General features: G+C 52.0%; 2 protein-coding genes across 2 annotated transcripts in view; one reads left to right on the forward strand and one right to left on the reverse strand.

Annotated features, from left to right (window-relative positions):
* Positions 1 to 12,635, forward strand: Plk1 (polo like kinase 1). Its single transcript, XM_046454735.2, has 10 exons — positions 1 to 1,888; positions 2,526 to 2,694; positions 3,466 to 3,610; positions 4,465 to 4,558; positions 5,916 to 6,135; positions 10,098 to 10,253; positions 11,234 to 11,311; positions 11,506 to 11,660; positions 11,766 to 11,948; positions 12,147 to 12,635. The coding sequence occupies exons 1-10, from the start codon at positions 1,490 to 1,492 to the stop codon at positions 12,351 to 12,353; spliced, it is 1,806 nt and encodes a 601-aa protein (XP_046310691.1). The 5' UTR covers positions 1 to 1,489; the 3' UTR covers positions 12,354 to 12,635.
* The window catches only part of Ern2 (endoplasmic reticulum to nucleus signaling 2), a 17,646-nt gene continuing 13,720 nt past the window's right edge, over positions 12,636 to 16,561 (reverse strand). The window contains exons 14-22 of the mRNA XM_046454372.2: positions 15,986 to 16,070; positions 15,610 to 15,799; positions 15,437 to 15,536; positions 15,148 to 15,347; positions 13,951 to 14,098; positions 13,738 to 13,865; positions 13,247 to 13,370; positions 13,107 to 13,174; positions 12,636 to 13,024 (exon numbers count right to left, since the gene is read on the reverse strand). Coding sequence (XP_046310328.1) covers positions 12,719 to 13,024; positions 13,107 to 13,174; positions 13,247 to 13,370; positions 13,738 to 13,865; positions 13,951 to 14,098; positions 15,148 to 15,347; positions 15,437 to 15,536; positions 15,610 to 15,799; positions 15,986 to 16,070 — 1,349 coding nt within the window. The 3' untranslated portion in view covers positions 12,636 to 12,718. The remainder of the gene's footprint in view (positions 13,025 to 13,106; positions 13,175 to 13,246; positions 13,371 to 13,737; positions 13,866 to 13,950; positions 14,099 to 15,147; positions 15,348 to 15,436; positions 15,537 to 15,609; positions 15,800 to 15,985; positions 16,071 to 16,561) is intronic.

Raw genomic sequence — 16,561 nt, forward strand, 5'->3', positions numbered from 1 at the left:
AATCAGGCATTGCACTGTGACCTTGGAAGAGGGATAGAAACCACAGCACCAATCCTCATCATTGTCTCTCAGCTTAACCAGGAGGCGAGGAAAGAGGACATTATGCTCAAGTTTGAGGGCTGGGGGTGTAGCCCTAAGTGATAGAGGGAGGACTTGTCTAGTATGTGCAAGGCCCTGGGTTCAATCCCCAGTATCAAAACAAAACCCAAACAAAAAGACCATTGACTATATGGTTAGGTTTTGTTCTGTCAGGGACCCATAGGTGCTAGGGCAGCACAGAGAAAGAGCTTCTAACTTGATGCTTTGCCACTCCAGGGTGGCCACTACAGTGCCTACAGAAGCCAGACAGGAAATGGGAACGGTATGGAGGGTGCTGGGAATGCCAGCCAACCGGAAGAGCATCTAGGCTTATAATTGCTTGAGCTGATTTTCTCCCCTTCAGGAAAAGCCACAAACCTTCATTTTTATGGGCGCTCCCTTTTTAAATACTGGAAATGAATTCAAATTTTTAAAAGCCAAACAAAACAACCTGCAAGACAAACTTGGCCATGACCTGCCAGTTTGCCAGGCATTCTTCCAACCAGCCATCCTCCCCCTGACCAAGAAATTGGAATGTCCACTGGGAGGTTGGTCCAGCAGTGAGCCAGCATCTTTGGCTGTGTTTGTGTGTGTTGCTTCTTGAACTTCACCACGTGTAGGAATCACCTGGGCAGCCTTGTTTAAAGGCAAATTCTGACCCTGTAGAGCAGATAGAACCTGAACAGTTGTCCTTGCCTTTCTAACGAGCTCCCAGGTGATGGTAATGCTGTCACTCCCTGCACTGAACTTCCAAGTAGTTGCTCAGTAAACAGGGACGCAGAGGGAGCCATTATTTGAAGTGGGGGTATGTGGAGGATTTGCAATGAAAGGTGCATTAAAACAGGACAAGCATCCCGTTTTTACTTAGATTTCAGTTTGTTTACCCTGGGTTGGCAGAGAGCTGATGATGGCAGTCAGGTACTGTCCTAAGCCGCCTCTTTGTGCTGCCAGGTCTCTGGGCTTAAAGAGTCTCTATTCCAGAAGACAGGAGGCGGAGGGAGGAAGGTGTTAGGAAAAGCCACCAGGAGGAGGCGCGACTGAACTGCAGGAGCTTCGCCGGCCGCTGGAGGCAAACCCTAAACCAACTGTCCCCTCCCGGGCCTGGGTCTCCGCATCCCCACGCGAGGTAGGGTTTCCCAGGCTATCACACGTGCAGGCTGTCTGCGGATGCTGTCAATCAAGTTTTCTAAGGGGCTGGATACGGAATTAAAGGCGGCTGCGGCTCTGGTCACTCCCATGGTGCCGCGCGCCGGGCGGGTTTGGATTTTAAATCCCCGCGGCCAATCAGTGGCGCGTAGGCTTTTGTAACGTTCCCAGCGCCGCGTTTGAATTCGGGGAGGAGCGGAGCGGTGCAGAGCGGAGCGGAGCCTCTGCACCCACCCAGCCAGGTCTCCTGAGCAACTCTGGGAACATGAGTGCGGCGGCGACTGTGGGGAAGCTGGCGCGGGCACCAGCCGACCCAGGGAAAGTCGGGGTTCCGGCTGCTGGAGCCCCAGCGGCTGCTCCACTAGCGAAAGAGATCCCCGAGGTCTTAGTGGACCCACGCAGCCGGCGGCGCTATGTGCGGGGCCGCTTTCTGGGCAAAGGCGGCTTCGCCAAGTGTTTCGAGATCTCGGACGCAGACACCAAAGAGGTGTTTGCGGGCAAGATCGTGCCTAAGTCTTTGCTGCTTAAGCCGCACCAGAAAGAGAAGATGTCCATGGAAATCTCCATTCACCGCAGCCTGGCCCACCAGCATGTCGTAGGCTTCCACGGCTTTTTCGAGGACAACGATTTCGTGTTCGTGGTGTTGGAGCTCTGCCGCCGGAGGGTGAGTGTGGCTGCTGCGGGGGCCCTGGAGCTGCCTGGGGGCTCCGTTGGGGTGTCCGGACTTGGAGCTGCTGGGAAAGAGTTTCCCGGAAAGGGGCGCTTGGGATCCGGAGCTGCTGGAGGCTGCTGGAGAGTGGGTGCTGGGAACCCTCGAGCTGGGAATGGAAATGGGCCCTGCTCTGGGCTGCTGGGCTCTCGGAGCTGCTAGGAAGGAGGTTCCGGCCAAGTGGCCCAGTCCTGCTGCTGCTAGGAAAGGCGTCTCCTGGACGCGAAGTGTGCGTTGGGCGGTGCAGGAGCCCGGCGGCTGCTGCTGAAGATTCCTGGGTCGGGGGCGCCGCGGGCCAGAGCTTCCGGAGTGGGCTGGGTCCGGGAGAGGGTGCTTGGGGCCGAACTTCGGAGCTTCCGGAGAAGATCGGAGAAGATCGGGAGCTTGGGGACTCGAGCTGCCAGAGGGGGGCTGGAGGAGGGACCGTAGGAAAGGGGGTGCTGCAGGCGACTGCAGGGTCCTGGAGAGGGCGCGGGCGGGGGAGGATCCGGTGGGGAGAAACCTGCCCAGACCCTTCGGTTCTCCAGGGTCCGGGTTCGTCCAGGGCTCCTTTGCCAGGTAACCCTCAAGTCCGCCTCCCCTTCTCCTCCAGTCGCTCTTGGAGTTGCACAAGAGGCGGAAAGCGCTGACCGAGCCCGAGGCCCGCTACTACCTGCGGCAAATCGTCCTGGGCTGCCAGTACCTGCACCGAAACCGGGTGATTCACAGGGACCTCAAGCTGGGCAACCTCTTTCTGAACGAGAGTCTGGAGGTGAAAATAGGTGAGACGCTGCTCGGCCCGGAGGGGGCTCGACGCCACTGTTGTCATGGTGGGAATGAGCAGGCGCCTGGGGAGAGGGTATCAGGAGGCGAGGGAGGAAGAGGATTGTGGGAAGGCTGGGCTGCTGTCGCCTTTAGATGTCTCTTTAGAAGTTTAAAACGGAGCCCACAAGCCTGAGTCTGGCCTTCAAGATGCTTCATTTGTATGCCCCGACATGGTATCTTAGGAAAATAATTTGAATTCGTTTCTTATTTGGGAGAGGTGCTTCTGGAGTGCTGGGAGAGCACTCTACCACTGAGCTACCCGCCAGCCAGCTTCCATTTTTAAAATTTGGAGACATGGCCCGAAAATTTGGATTTGGAGCTTCTTTAAACTGGAAGCTCCACTATTGCAAGGGCAGCATTCCCTCAGGGCACCTGTGCTAGGCCGAAAAGCAGGTGTGTCTCATAGATTCTCCCTCTGGCTTGCCCCTGTCCCCACCTCTCCCTGTCACTGCCTTACCAACTTGCTAAGCAGCTGTCTTAAAGGGTATTCCTTTAATCCCCAAAGGATTGTTCTGTCAATTCCCTTTTCTAAGAGCAGGGTTGAGAAAGGTCAGCAGGAGGCCCTGGTCCCTGTGGCCAGTGCAAGGGGGATTCTGGGTAAGCCTTCCTGCCCAGGAGGAACAGAGGCTTGTGGGATCAAATGACTCTGTTGCTTGTGGGCAAGCCTGAGCCAGCTGTCTGCAGTGAGGCTGGCATCTGAGTACCCCCTCTTCCTCCCTCTGTCCCAGGGGATTTTGGACTGGCAACCAAGGTGGAATATGATGGGGAGCGGAAGAAGACCCTGTGCGGGACTCCTAATTACATAGCTCCCGAGGTGCTGAGCAAGAAGGGGCACAGTTTCGAGGTGGATGTGTGGTCCATTGGGTGTATCATGTAAGTTGGGAGTTGGCTCCGGCCCTATTTGGCCTCAGAAGGAGCCCTTTGAGACATCCGCCTGGCTGCATTCATCCTGTGGATCCCTCTGCCTTGTGGAAAGGCTGCCCCCAGACAACACCTTACCATAGCTTTCCTCATCACTTGGATTCCCATGGCCTGGGCCTTAGCTTCAGGGAAGGGGCTGGAGGCCTCCACAACCTTGCCGTGGCCTCTGAGACCAGCAGCAACAGCAGCATCAGCTGAAAAGCTTGTTAGAAATGAAGAATCTCAGGACCCAGACTATACCTACCAAATTGGAATTTGGATGTTTCCTTTGCACAGTGAAGTTTTAGAAACTCTGATCAGCACGGGGTGGGAGGTGCCTTGATATCTGGATCAAGCCTAGCAGAGAAGGGTTAGTGGTGAGCAGAGGCCTGGGCTTTTTTAGGTGTAATCTGTGGTGTCGTTGTTGGCCTGGGTACTGGGGGGTTAGACGTCGGTTGTAGCAATGGCTTTCAGACTTCTTGGCAATGGAACTTTTTTTCAAATAAAACCGACAAACCTTCAGTACAGAGTTACTGAACATGGAGCTGCTCCTACAGGAGCAGGTAGTCCACCTACTGACCTGATGTAGATGGCCTGCAGCCTCAGGCCCTGGATCACTGCAGGCCAGAGGGGAACAATCCCTGGCCCACTGGAATCCAGGTCTGGTCACTTGTATTCTACTGAAGGCTCATCCTAGCTATTGATCTCGGGGCTGCTAAGCAGAGTGTGTCCAAAGGATGCCTACTCTTCCCTCTGGCCCTGAGGCTACTTCTGCATTTGCATTTTTGCTTGAGAGGCTTGTGCTGAATCTGACCTTGTGCTTACAGGTATACCTTGTTAGTGGGCAAACCACCTTTTGAGACATCTTGCCTAAAAGAGACCTACCTCCGGATCAAGAAGAATGAATACAGTATTCCCAAGGTGACTAACAACACTTTAAAATTAAATTTATTTTTCTCCAGAAGCTACTTACTGAGCCCAGCTCTATACTGAGGACAGAGATAGGTCTAGGGGTCCACGGAGCTATAGGGGATGTTTATCTGATGTTGCCTCCAGAACTTGATGCATATGTACATGTAAGCATTTTTTTTCTAGTGGAAGTTTGTAGATTATTGAAAGTAGGTAGAAAAGCTATGTAAAAAGAAGGGAAAAATTACAGGAGACAACCAGGCAGATGGGTTCATGCTTTGGAAATGGACCAGCTTAATTCAAATGGACTCTTCTGCTTAGCATCCAGGTCACGCCTGGCCAGTGTCTTGACTCTGCTGAGTTTCCCATTAATAAGGTGGAGGGACTGCCTCTGGAGCTTCTCGAAGAGTACTTGCATCCAGTAAGCACTCACTGAATTGTGAGCCACTGTGAATCCAAGGGCTTTGCAATGGCAAAATGGTGTCCAATTTTCACAGCCACTGGCACAAGTTTGTTTAAAGGAATAGCCTGTTTCAGAGGCTGGCACCTAGCCATTTGGTGTCCTCAACTTGTGACTTGCTGTCTTCAAACAATCGTACTCGCCACTTAAGTCCACCCTTGTTGAGTCACACAGAGTTCATTATTAGAAAGACAGCAAGGAATGACCCAAGGTGACCAGATTCCATCTCCACCTCTTGCTGGGTGTGTATTCTTAGGCAAGGCCCTCACCCTCTCTGTGCCTCTTGTGCCTCTGTGTGCCTCAGTGTCCTCATCCCTACGCCCAGATGTTTTTGTGAGGGCAAATGAGTTAATAGACAGGAAGCACTTGGAACACTTTCCTGGTACATAGTAAGTGCAGAATCAGTGCTAAGCCCTTCCTGTGCATTGGCCCTGTGCTACATTGTATCCCATTGAATGTTCTCAGTGGGGCTCCAGGCTTGGGGCTGTGTTCCCATTTTACAGATGCAGATGCAAAGGCATTAGAAAGTCCAGATTACTTGTCAAGCTGGTACTAAAGGCCAAAGCGGAGATCTGTGTGCAGGTCTTCGAACCTTGAGGCCTGTTCTTCAGTGCTCCTCTAGTGGTGAACAACTTTAAGTGTACAAGGGCAAGTTCAGGAGAGAAATTATGTCAAGTTAACCCTGAGTCTCAAGGGGAAGGAAACAGTCATACTCGCCACTTAAGCCCACCCTTGTTGAGTCAGCAAAGCTGATCGTGGAGAACTTGGCATTGCTCTGGACTGCTGACCTGTGGCATCCTTGAGACTAGGGGCCTGTCTACACGTGGGCTGGTCCTGCAGGCCACCGTGGCAGTGCTGCATGTGGGGTCCCTGTGGCCTCCTGCTTAAGGCTTGCGCTCTCTGTTCCAGCACATCAACCCTGTGGCTGCCTCCCTCATCCAAAAGATGCTCCAGACGGATCCCACTGCCCGCCCCACCATTCACGAGCTGCTCGATGACGAGTTCTTCACTTCTGGCTACATCCCTGTCCGTCTCCCCATCACATGCCTCACCATCCCACCAAGGTTTTCAATTGCTCCCAGCAGCCTTGACCCCAGTAACCGGAAGCCTCTCACGGTCCTCAATAAAGGTAAGCACTGGTCAGGGTGAGCCAGCAGAGCCCAGGATTTAGAGGCATAGACAGCTTGCTGTTTGGCCTCCAGACCTCAGGTGTGGCATGGGACTGGCCCCGATCCAGAAGGACCTGGTGTCCTCCTGCCCCAGGGCTCTATCAGGAAAGCAGACCTTACACAACTTGCCTGGATCAGGGTGTTGGGCTCAAGAAGAAAATGGCTGAGCCCAAAAGCCTGAAAAATACTTTTGGATCACTTTGAAAAGTTCCCATGATCACTCTTGCATGGTTCATTGAGAAAATATGAAATATTTCACATATACACCTAGGACATAATGCAGTAGACCCCCTGGACCCACCACTTAACACTCGCACAGATCTTGAAACATTTGCTTCATCTACTTGGTGGTTCCTTTGAAGTGTTTTTAAAGTGAACTCTAGCACTCCACCATTTACCCCTAAAACTTCAGTATGCGTCTCTTTAAAAGGATGGACATTTTCTTACAAAACCACACGCCATCACAGAGACTGTCTTTGCTGGGTCCTGTCAGAGGGTGGAGTTAGGAAATGCATATTTGAGGGGAAACCTCGTGTTCATGATATTTCTGATTTTATCATCTTAATGTTTTATTTTTATATTGATCAAGCTTATGAAAAGGTGGTAGATAGGACTAACTCCTATACTTTCCTTTTCCCCAGATCCACCAATTACATTTTTTCCATATTTGCTTTGTCAGTCTCTCTCCATGTATCTTTTCCTTTTTTTTCTGAGCCATTTGAAAATATCTCATATACATCTTGTCCATTGCCCTTAATAGTTAACTGTATAGTTCCTAAAAACAGCGTCTTTTACTAACCACGGTACCTGGCAGACACCATTATCAAGTTCAAGCCTTTGAACATGGATCCAATGTTGCCCCCCACCCCCAAATGTCATCTTATAACAATTGTCTTCTCCACTTTGGAGTTAATGTTTTTCTTTGGTTAATTTAAGTGTCTGATTCAGACAGAAATGTGTTATATATATATTTTTTTACTTCTGATTTTTATACTTGGATGTATTTCTTAAGTTGAAAATCTTAACATAGTCCCAAATTTTGACATATATAAAGTGGTTCCAATGTTCTAAAGTTCTGCTTTGCTTAAACTATCCTTTGTGAAATATATTTTTTTAAAAGTAGCTTGAAATACTTTGTTTCTCTGTGTGGATATGTCACCATTTTAATACAGAACTTAGAACTATTTCAGTTTTTGGCTTTTAGGGATTACTTGCTTGCTTTTAAAACTTTTTGGAATTAATTTGTAGAAGAGTTACAAAATAAAATAAAGCAGAGTCCCATAAGCTCTTCATCCAGTTTCCTCAAATGTCAGACTCTTGCTTAACCATGAAACAGTTATCAAAACTGAGACATTAGGGCTGGGATTGTGGCTCAGTGGTAGAGCGCTCGCCTAGCACAGGTGGGACCCAGGTTCGATTCTCAGTACCACATTAAAAAAATTTTTTTTTTTAAAAAGGCATTGTGTTGTGTCCATCTACCAATAAAAAAGCTATTCTCTCTCCTCTCTCCCCCCTCCCCCTCCCCCCTCTCCCCTCCCCCCCCCTTAAAAAAAAAGAGAGACATTAGCTTTGGGACAATACAACAAACATCAGCCTTTCCTCAGACCCATCAGTTTTTTCCCATCATACCCCTGTTCTATGCCATTCAGGACCCCACTTGGCATTTAGCTGTCATGTTGCCTTAGTCTCCTCCAACCTAGGACACAGCCTCAGTCTGTGTTTCGTGGTCATGGCCCTTTGAAAAGCACTGGTGAGGTTATTTCCTAGAATATCTTTCAATTTGTTTTTCAAGATTATACTTACTGTTTAAGTGACTAATAGAGCTCTCCCCAACCCCTAATTTGATTTCGATGCTTCCTTGAGCTTACATTGGAGTTGTGCATTTTTGGCAAGACTACTGCAGAACTGATATGTTCCTCTCGGTGTTCTATCTCCTGTTGGATTTTGGTTTTTTTGGTACCGGGGATTGAACTCGGGGCATTCAACCACTTAGCCATGTCCCAGCCCTATTTTGTATTTTATTTAGAGACAGGGTCTCAGTTGCTTAAGGGCCTCATTAAATTGCTGAGGCTGGCTTTGAGCCCGGGATCCTCCTGCCTCGGCCTCCTGAGCCACTAAGATTACAAGTGTGTGCCACTGGGCCCAGCTTTTTTTTTTTTTTTTTTTTTAAATTAGTGATGTTAATCTTGACCACTTGGTTAAGGGGGCATCTGATGGGTTTCTTCATTGCAAAGTTACTATTTTCCTTGTATCATCAATAAGTATCTTGCAGGGAACTATTCTGAGACTATCTTCTTTCTTCTCAAACTGTTGCCCATTAGTTTTTGCCTCTATGTGTTGATTATACCTGCAGCAACTATTACTGTGTATATTTTTTTCTTTTTGTGATGCTGGGGATTGATCCTAGGGCTTTGCGCAGGCTAATACTCAGGTATGCAAATGCTGTTTTTTTTTTTTTCTTTTTCTCCCCCCCCTTGCCTTTTACATATCATTGATTGGATTTCTTCTACAACGAAGTGTTGTCCCTTCTCTTCCATTTATGTAGTTATTCATATTAGCAATGGACTCATGGATCTATCTTATTCTTTGGGCTATCGTACTATTATTTTAAGGATCACTTTTTCTTTTGTTTTTAATTTGAAATATTTAGCATTAAAAAAAAAACAAAACAACTTACTTACCCAAACATAGAGAACTATGATGAATTTCCATGTATTCTCACTGCTTTTCAGTGGTTATTAACATTTGTTTATCTATTCTACACACTGCCCCTCACTTGTTCATTAGGGTTTTTTAAAAAATATTTTACTAGTTGTTGATGGACATTTATTTAATTGTGGTGCTAAGAATTGAACCCAGTGCCTCATACATGCTAGGCAAGTGCTCTACCACTGAGCCACAACCCCAGCCCCTTCCCTAGGGTTTTTTTTTTTTTTTTGAGCGAGAATTTTTTTAATATTTATTTTTTAGTTTTCGGCGGACACAACATCTTCGTTTTGTAAATGGTGCTGAGGATCGAACCCGGGCCACACGCATGCCAGGCGAGTGCGCTACTGCTTGAGCCACATCCTCAGCCCCTTCCCTAAGGTTTTTAAATCCAATCTCTAATTCTTATTATTTCACACTGAAGTCCCCATACTAGCATAGTGTTTTATTTATTTATTTTGCTATTTTTGAAAACTTACTTTAAGAAAATTTTCACTTATACAAGGAGAACTAGCACATGTTGGGAAGAGGGGGATTAAACATTTAGGCATTCAAGACAGTGAAAATCATCCATGTTTCTCCTGCCCAGGTGTAACCAATGTGAATTTATTATGCATCTTTTCAGATTCTTTGGTTACATCTAGGCATATAAAACAATTTTTTTTTTTTTTTGGATTGCACATTTGTTTTAAATTTGGGCTTACTATTCACTCCTGAGAAGAATTAATATTACATTTTAACATTTCATATGTATCTAGTTTCAGCATTATATAAATTCAATATTGTATAAAACAAATTTTAAGGTGGAAAAATCTTAACATTTTCATTAAGTTGCCTACTAAGTCCATGAATTATGAGTTCTCAGTCCTGGATCTTTCTGGATACCGAGGATGCCTTTAATTCTTTGCCTAAAGCGCAGCAGCTCTGAGCTGTAGGTGATTTCAGGCTGCTCCCTAGGTGACAGGTGATGTCCTGCGAGGCCACGCTGTTGGGTCAGAGGCCTGAGTGCCTGAAGCTCTGTGGCCTCCTGGTGAGCACCAGGTGCTGTCACAGGAGCACAGCACAGCTCTGATAATCGAATACTGACTCAGTTTCCCCAAAGCAGTGGTAGCTACAAGCTCTTCTCTGGGAAGAGTGCCAGCTGTGATGGGGGTCCTGTGTCCCCGCCTACGACACACCCCATTTTGTGCCCAGCTAATGACTGTCACCTTCCTAGGCACGGAGAAGCCCCAGCCTGATCGTCCTCGGGAAAAAGAGGAACCAGTGGTTCGGGAGACGAATGAGGCGGTTGAATGCCACCTCAGTGACATGCTGCAGCAGTTACACAGTGTCAATGCCTCCAAGCCCGCAGAGCGAGGGCTGGTGAGGCAAGGTGAGTACTGCAGGGCCCGGGTCGGGGAGGGGGTGCTGGGGCCACCTGGAGGAGCAGGGAAAGTCAATAGCATCTGACTCCCTTTGGTTTCTGTTTCCTGTTGATCAAAATTTAAATGAGTGAGCCTGACACCCAAGGCCCTCAGGGTGGGGCCCCTGTGGCCTTTTTCTTGCACTACAAGTATTCCATCTTCTAGCATGCCAGCGTGTCACCTCTGTACGTCTGTGCATGCTGTTCACTTGCTCAGTAGACCCCAGCCTTCCCTTCAGACACCGAGACCCAGCCCCAGGGCTTTAGTTCCTTCTGCTCCTGCCCCTGGAATGCGCTTCCTCCCCACATCTGCGAGCCTCGAACTCTTGCTTCTTCCAATGTCTGCTCCACAAACATCTCCTGGCACTCAGTGCTGGCCCTCTCAACCCTTTACCTGCTGGTTAGTTAGTTATCCATAACCGTATCACCCAGCATATTCCAAAATTCCTTGCTTTGTTTAGTGCATTTAAAATAATTGTTTCCTGCACTGAACGTAACATTTGATATATTCAGAATTGTGTATTTGCTCAGTTTTTTAATCCAGTTAGGCACTTTTACCATGAGAGAAATAACTTGTGGAGTTTGTCCATATGTGTTTTGATTAATCTCCCCCTTCCCCCCCACCTCACATGTGAGCTCAAGGGCCAGGGTTTTGTATCTTGCTAACTATCTCCATGAGCTCCCACCCCAACTCCTGGCATGCAGTAGGCTTTCTGTGAGCACCAGCCTGCTGGAGGGGCGGAACTTGGTGCATTGAGTGATAACTTGCCAGTTAGATGTGTGTGCTGCCACTGGTTTTGGCTCGTTGGTGGCAGAGGCCCTGCTGTGCCTTCTCTGGGGCCCCAGGCCCTTGGACAGAGCAGTGGGTGCTCAGCAAGCTTCCTGGGTGTGGGCTCTGAGTGGGCCGGGAGGAGACTGGTTCTGATCAGTGGTCTGTCTGTTCGTTCCAGAGGAGGCAGAGGATCCCGCTTGCATCCCCATCTTCTGGGTCAGCAAGTGGGTGGACTACTCCGACAAATATGGCCTCGGTAGGTCTCTCCCAGAATGGGGGGGTGGCTCAGGTCAGCCAGTGACCCTTGAAGTTGTTACAAGCTCTGGTCTTTTGTGGCTCCCAGGTCCCCTTCTCTCAGAACTCTCCTGTCTGCATCCCAGGCCTCCCAGTTCCAGTCGCCAGTCCCCCCCTTCCTTCCTCTTTCTGAGGTCTCCCTCCCCCTGCCTCTAGGGTATCAGCTATGTGACAACAGTGTAGGGGTGCTCTTCAATGACTCCACGCGCCTCATCCTATACGACGACGGGGACAGCCTGCAATACATAGAGCGCGACGGCACCGAGTCCTACCTCTCCGTGAGCTCCCACCCCAACTCCTTGATGAAGAAGGTGAGCTGAGCCCCTGGCGGCTGTGGTGGCCGGGCGTGGGCCACTGCCGCAGCACGGGCTCCAATCTCAGAAGCCCACAGAAGCCATTCCCCACTCTCCCTCCAGATCACCCTCCTGAAGTACTTCCGCAATTACATGAGCGAACACTTGCTGAAGGCGGGCGCCAACATCACGCCACGCGAGGGTGACGAGCTGGCGCGACTCCCCTACCTGCGCACCTGGTTCCGCACCCGCAGCGCCATCATCTTGCACCTGAGCAATGGCACCGTGCAGATCAACTTCTTCCAGGTAGACGGGGCAGGAGAAGGGTGGATGGGGGGGGGGGGCGGGAGTGTGGGTGTGGGTCCTCGGCTGCAGGCACTGGGCGGGGAGCCAAGCGGCGCTCCCCCTCCCCCAGCTCCCCCTCCCCCAGCTGCGGTGCCTTCCTCCCGCGTCCCCTGCGCATACTGGCAGCTGGGATCTCCTGCCTCCCTTCCCTCCTTCCAGGACCATACCAAACTCATCCTGTGTCCGCTGATGGCAGCCGTGACCTACATTGACGAGAAGCGGGACTTCCGCACGTACCGCCTGAGCCTGCTGGAGGAGTTCGGCTGCTGCAAGGAGCTGGCCAGCCGGCTGCGCTACGCCCGCACCATGGTGGACAAACTCCTGAGCTCGCGCTCGGCCTGCCATCGCCTCAAGGCCTCCTCCTAGGCCTCCCCCTCTGGACTGGCGCCTCCTCCCTCCCACCAGCTCCCGGGCCTGCGCTGGTTGGCTCCCGTGGGCAGTTTCTGTAGTGTGCCCCAGCCCTGGGGGCTGGGCAGGAGCTCCGTGGCCCTGCAGGTGGGGTGTGTAAGTTATTTTTGTACATGTTGGGGTGTGGGTTCTGGCTCTTGCTCTCACGCAGCCCACCAGATGAATTGCACAGAGAATTTCTATTGAATCGGGACTGCCCCTTCCTCGGCTTTATACGCATTAAACACATGTGAGTCTTCACTGTGGCTGTGTTCCCTGAGGCCCGGGCTCCAGGGAAGGTCTCTGCTCCAGCAGACCCAGGCTGCCAGGCCTCCCCGGTTTCCTCAGGGACTGAGATGGGCCTCCCCCTCGGCCCCAGCTGCAGGCCCAACTCCCTTGCCCGCTCGGGTGGAGGCCGTCTCTGCGCCCTCTGCTGGCTCAGCTCCCCGTGGCTCCTGGCACGGCTCCCTGGCCTCTGCAGCTGGCGGGTAGTAGGTCAGGAAGAGGCTCTCCGAGGCGCAGCTCCTCATGGTGCGGTGGGTATGGAGGAGCAGCCGCGGGAATCGCTGGGTGAAGTACTGCACAAAGCTGTCGGGGACCTGGCCCAGGGCTTGCTGCACCTCGGCTGGCAGCTCCCTGTAGTGGTGCTTCTGGGGGTGATAGAGCAGGGGACCCTGGCTCAGCTGTGGCCGGCCTTCCAGGATCCAGGCCCCACCCAGACCCAGAACATACCTTGTTCCTCATGGCCCGCAGCAGGTCTCGCACCGATGTCCCCTTATATGACCGGAACCTTCTCAGATCTGTAGGCAGAGAAACGGGCTCTGGAGTTGCCCCCCATGGGTTCCCCTTGGCCACCCAGGTGTGTGCCTTGCCTGTCTGCAGTGGCATGGAGATGTGCTTGTGCCAGTTGTGCCGGACCACCTTGTAGCTGCCCGCCTCCAGCGCTGTCACCAGGGGCCCTTGCCCAGACTCCTTCTCCAGCCAGTCACTGACGTCCTAGGACCCACAGAGCTCCTGAGCCTTGTGACCAGTGCCAGCCGCCCCAAGGCCAGGAGTGTGTCACGCGGTAGGAGTGTGAAGCAGAGAGCCTCTTGGTTTAGGGTGGTCAGGACCATTGTCTCTTGGGGACCTTGGATTTGCTGGGCTGCGCCTCTGGGATTTACCACCTACCCAGAAGGCAGGTGCCATGTGTCCATTGTATAGAGGAGCAAATGGGTTCAGAGGCACAGTCCCCTTGGTCAGGGTCACACAATGGAATGGAATATCTGGGCACGATGGAACAGGTAGTTACACTGACTTCCCATGTTGATCAGGACCCAACCTTAGGACTTCTGGGGGGCCATTCCCAAGGTTTCCCTCTGACCTGGAAAAACTGGAGCTGCTTGGCTCTGCTCCAAAAGAGGGGGTGGGCCAGCACCTGTGGAGCGGAAGGGCGGGCCTGCGGCACAGGGCTCAACATGGCTTCCACCAGGTCCCGGGCCACCACCTTGTCTGGGGGGCAGAAGGAAGGATGGTTCAGGCCTACCCAGCCTCGTGCCCTCTTCCTCCCTCCCTGCTGGGCCCAGGTCTCCCTCACCGTGGGCCTCCTCTTCCAGGTGAGTCAGACAGGTAGCTCCTGCGAGGATGTTGGCCTGGCGGTAAAGACTGTCCCCAAAGGGGTGGCTGCCACCAGAAAGTACATAATAGAACACACAGCCTGTAGAGAAGATGTCCACAGCAGTGGTCTGGGGGGCCAGAGAGACGGGAATGAGGAGGAGGAAGTCACCCTGGCTAAATCCCCTCAGGGGTTGGTTCAGACTACATCTCCTGGCCATGTCCTGGGCTGCATCTCTTGGCTTTAGGTCCCCTCCCCTCCGCTCTGTTGAAGACCCCCCTGGCTCTTCACCCGGCACCTGTGACCCAGCAGAGTTTCTGGTTTGGGTTTTCCTGCTCTTTCCTGCAGGTGCACAGGGAGCACGACAGAGGCTACAGTAGGCGACGGTAAGGATTGGAGACCTGGCATGGGCCCTGACCCTGCCAGCTGATCCCCGGCTCTCGCTAATCGTCACCAGGGGACTCTGCTAGGATGGCAGAGCTGATTTCCCCCCCCCCCCCCAAGAGAATCCCAAATTCAGATTTTTATGCGGGATTTCCCCCAATGTCAAAATAGTGGCCAGTAATTAAAAAAAAATAAACTTTCTGGGCTTGCAACATTAGTGCATTGGTCCTTGGATCTCCAGCCCACCACTTGGAGCTTTCTCCTGATTTGGGGAGTGGGAGTGATTTCCCTAGTGACTGTCCTTTGGTGTTATCTACACCTAATAATTCAACTTCCACCCACACACTGTGACTCCAAAATCTATAACCCTGGGGTCCCCAACTCTAGTGCCCATGGGGTCAGAAGCTGTTCTGTGCTTCATCTACATCAGCAGATGCTCCCCAGAACCCTCCACATCAGTGATTGTGGACCCAACTCTACCTTACAACACCCAGGAGGCTCTACCCCAGCTAATTAGATCAGAACCACTGGGTACGGGGATCTGGGTGTTTTCTTCCCACGTCAGTTCCCCAGTAATTGTGAATCAGTGAAGATTGGTTTTTATCTTAAGATCCCCTGGGCAGCAGAATGGCCCCTGTTGGAGAGCCACTGCCCGAGGTAAGAAGAGCCCTTCTGCACAGATCAAGCAGCAGAGGCTTGGAGGAGTTGATCACCCAGCAAGTGGGGTAGGGCCTCTTCTGGAAGGCAGCTGGGACACAGGGAGCCCTGTGGCCTGGGGCAGGCGGGAAGACTCACAGGGCTGTTTGGGGGCAGGAGTTGTAGGAGCTCGGGTGCCATCCAGCCTTCGGTGCCAGGGATGCCCGAGCGGAGGCTGAAGCTGCATCGGCCAGCAGGCAGCTTCTTGCAGAGGCCGAAATCCGAGAGGACCACCCTGCCTTGACCCTGGCCGTCAGGCCCGGTGAGGAGAATGTTGCCCGGCTTCAGGTCACGGTGCACTGCAGGGGTGGCACGGAGAGGGAGCTGGTGGCTGGTGCAGGAGAAGAGCAGGTGGAAGTTGGGGACAGGAGGCAGGGCCAGAGGTTACCTATGTGTAAGGAGTGCAGGTGTGCCAGGCCAGATGTCAGCTGCTGGAGTACCATTGTGGGCTCCAGGCCCCAGCGGCCAAGGTCGGGGTTCTCTACGTACTGAGCAACATGGAAGGGCAAAGTGTCACTATGCAGCCCCGGGCCCCCTGCCCTCCCTGAGCTCCCAGCTCACCTCCTGCAAGGTGGCCTGGCAGAGTTCCAGGGCAATATAGTGGAACTGGGGGCTCCGCTCCGTGCAGAAGTAGCGGAGCACATTGGGGTGCCTGTCGGACTCCTGCAGCAGCTGGACCTCCCGCCGAACCAGACTGAAGCACTCTCGGAGTAGCCGTTTGACAGCCACCGCCCGACCCTCAAACTGTCCCCTGGGAGGTGGGTAAGGGGACAGGGGTTCCGAGAGAGCAGATAAAGGAAAGGGTAGGAACTTGTGAGCAGAGGGGTCAGCCTGTCCCCACCCTGGGGAGTCTTGAAAGAATGGTTCCCTAAGGGGTAACGGCCAAAGGCTGTCAGTGCCATGTCTGTAGCCTGGCTCCTGCCTACCTGCCACTTACCGGAAAACGAATGTCCCACCTGCCCCACGTCCCAGCACGTGTTTGGGGTTGAAGGAAATCTTTCCCACTACAGTGAGCTGCTCGGCTAGGGAACAGAGGAGGGTGGTGTCACAGGGAGCCTCTGCTTGCTGCCCACAGCCCCCCTCTGCCCAGTCCAGACCTCCCCCTCCACGCTCAGCCTGGTGGGTAAGAGCCAGCACCCAGGTGTCAGATTAACAGGTCCAATAGCTCTTCCTTCATGTGTACTTGAGCAAGTTAATTGACCTCTCTGCCCTGGGTTTTCTCATCTGTAAAGCAGGGCAATGTCAACGGCCCTACATCATGTTAACGTGAAGACTGAAGGACTATGGGAAGAGGGGGCAGGGAGATGTTTGCTGAATTAGCCTCTTTTCTGGCATCTTCTGCCCTAGTTTTTTTTCCCCTGAATTTCTCTGCCATTAGCCCCACCTCCACCAGTTGTAACTGAATCCTTTAATTGAGGTTGGACTGGCTTCAAACAGGAAGGTGAACTTGGCAGTGGGAGCATGACGAGAGTGAGCATAGTTACAGAAAAGACTGGCCAGAAAGGAAGAAGCG

This window comes from Marmota monax, unplaced genomic scaffold, assembly GCF_021218885.2.
Source record: "Marmota monax isolate L192 unplaced genomic scaffold, Marmota_monax_Labrador192_F-V1.1 WCK01_AAM20220418_F8-fsc00086, whole genome shotgun sequence".
Classification (NCBI taxonomy): Eukaryota; Metazoa; Chordata; class Mammalia; order Rodentia; family Sciuridae; genus Marmota; species Marmota monax.

Excerpts from the sequence above, each read along its gene's own strand:
- Plk1 (XM_046454735.2), top strand. The coding sequence starts at position 1,490 with ATGAGTGCGGCGGCGACTGTGGGGAAGCTGGCGCGGGCACCAGCCGAC. Across the intron at positions 2,695-3,465 it reads GAGTCTGGAGGTGAAAATAG|GGGATTTTGGACTGGCAACC; the intron begins GTGAGACGCTGC and ends CCTCTGTCCCAG. Across the intron at positions 10,254-11,233 it reads GCGAGGGCTGGTGAGGCAAG|AGGAGGCAGAGGATCCCGCT; the intron begins GTGAGTACTGCA and ends TGTTCGTTCCAG.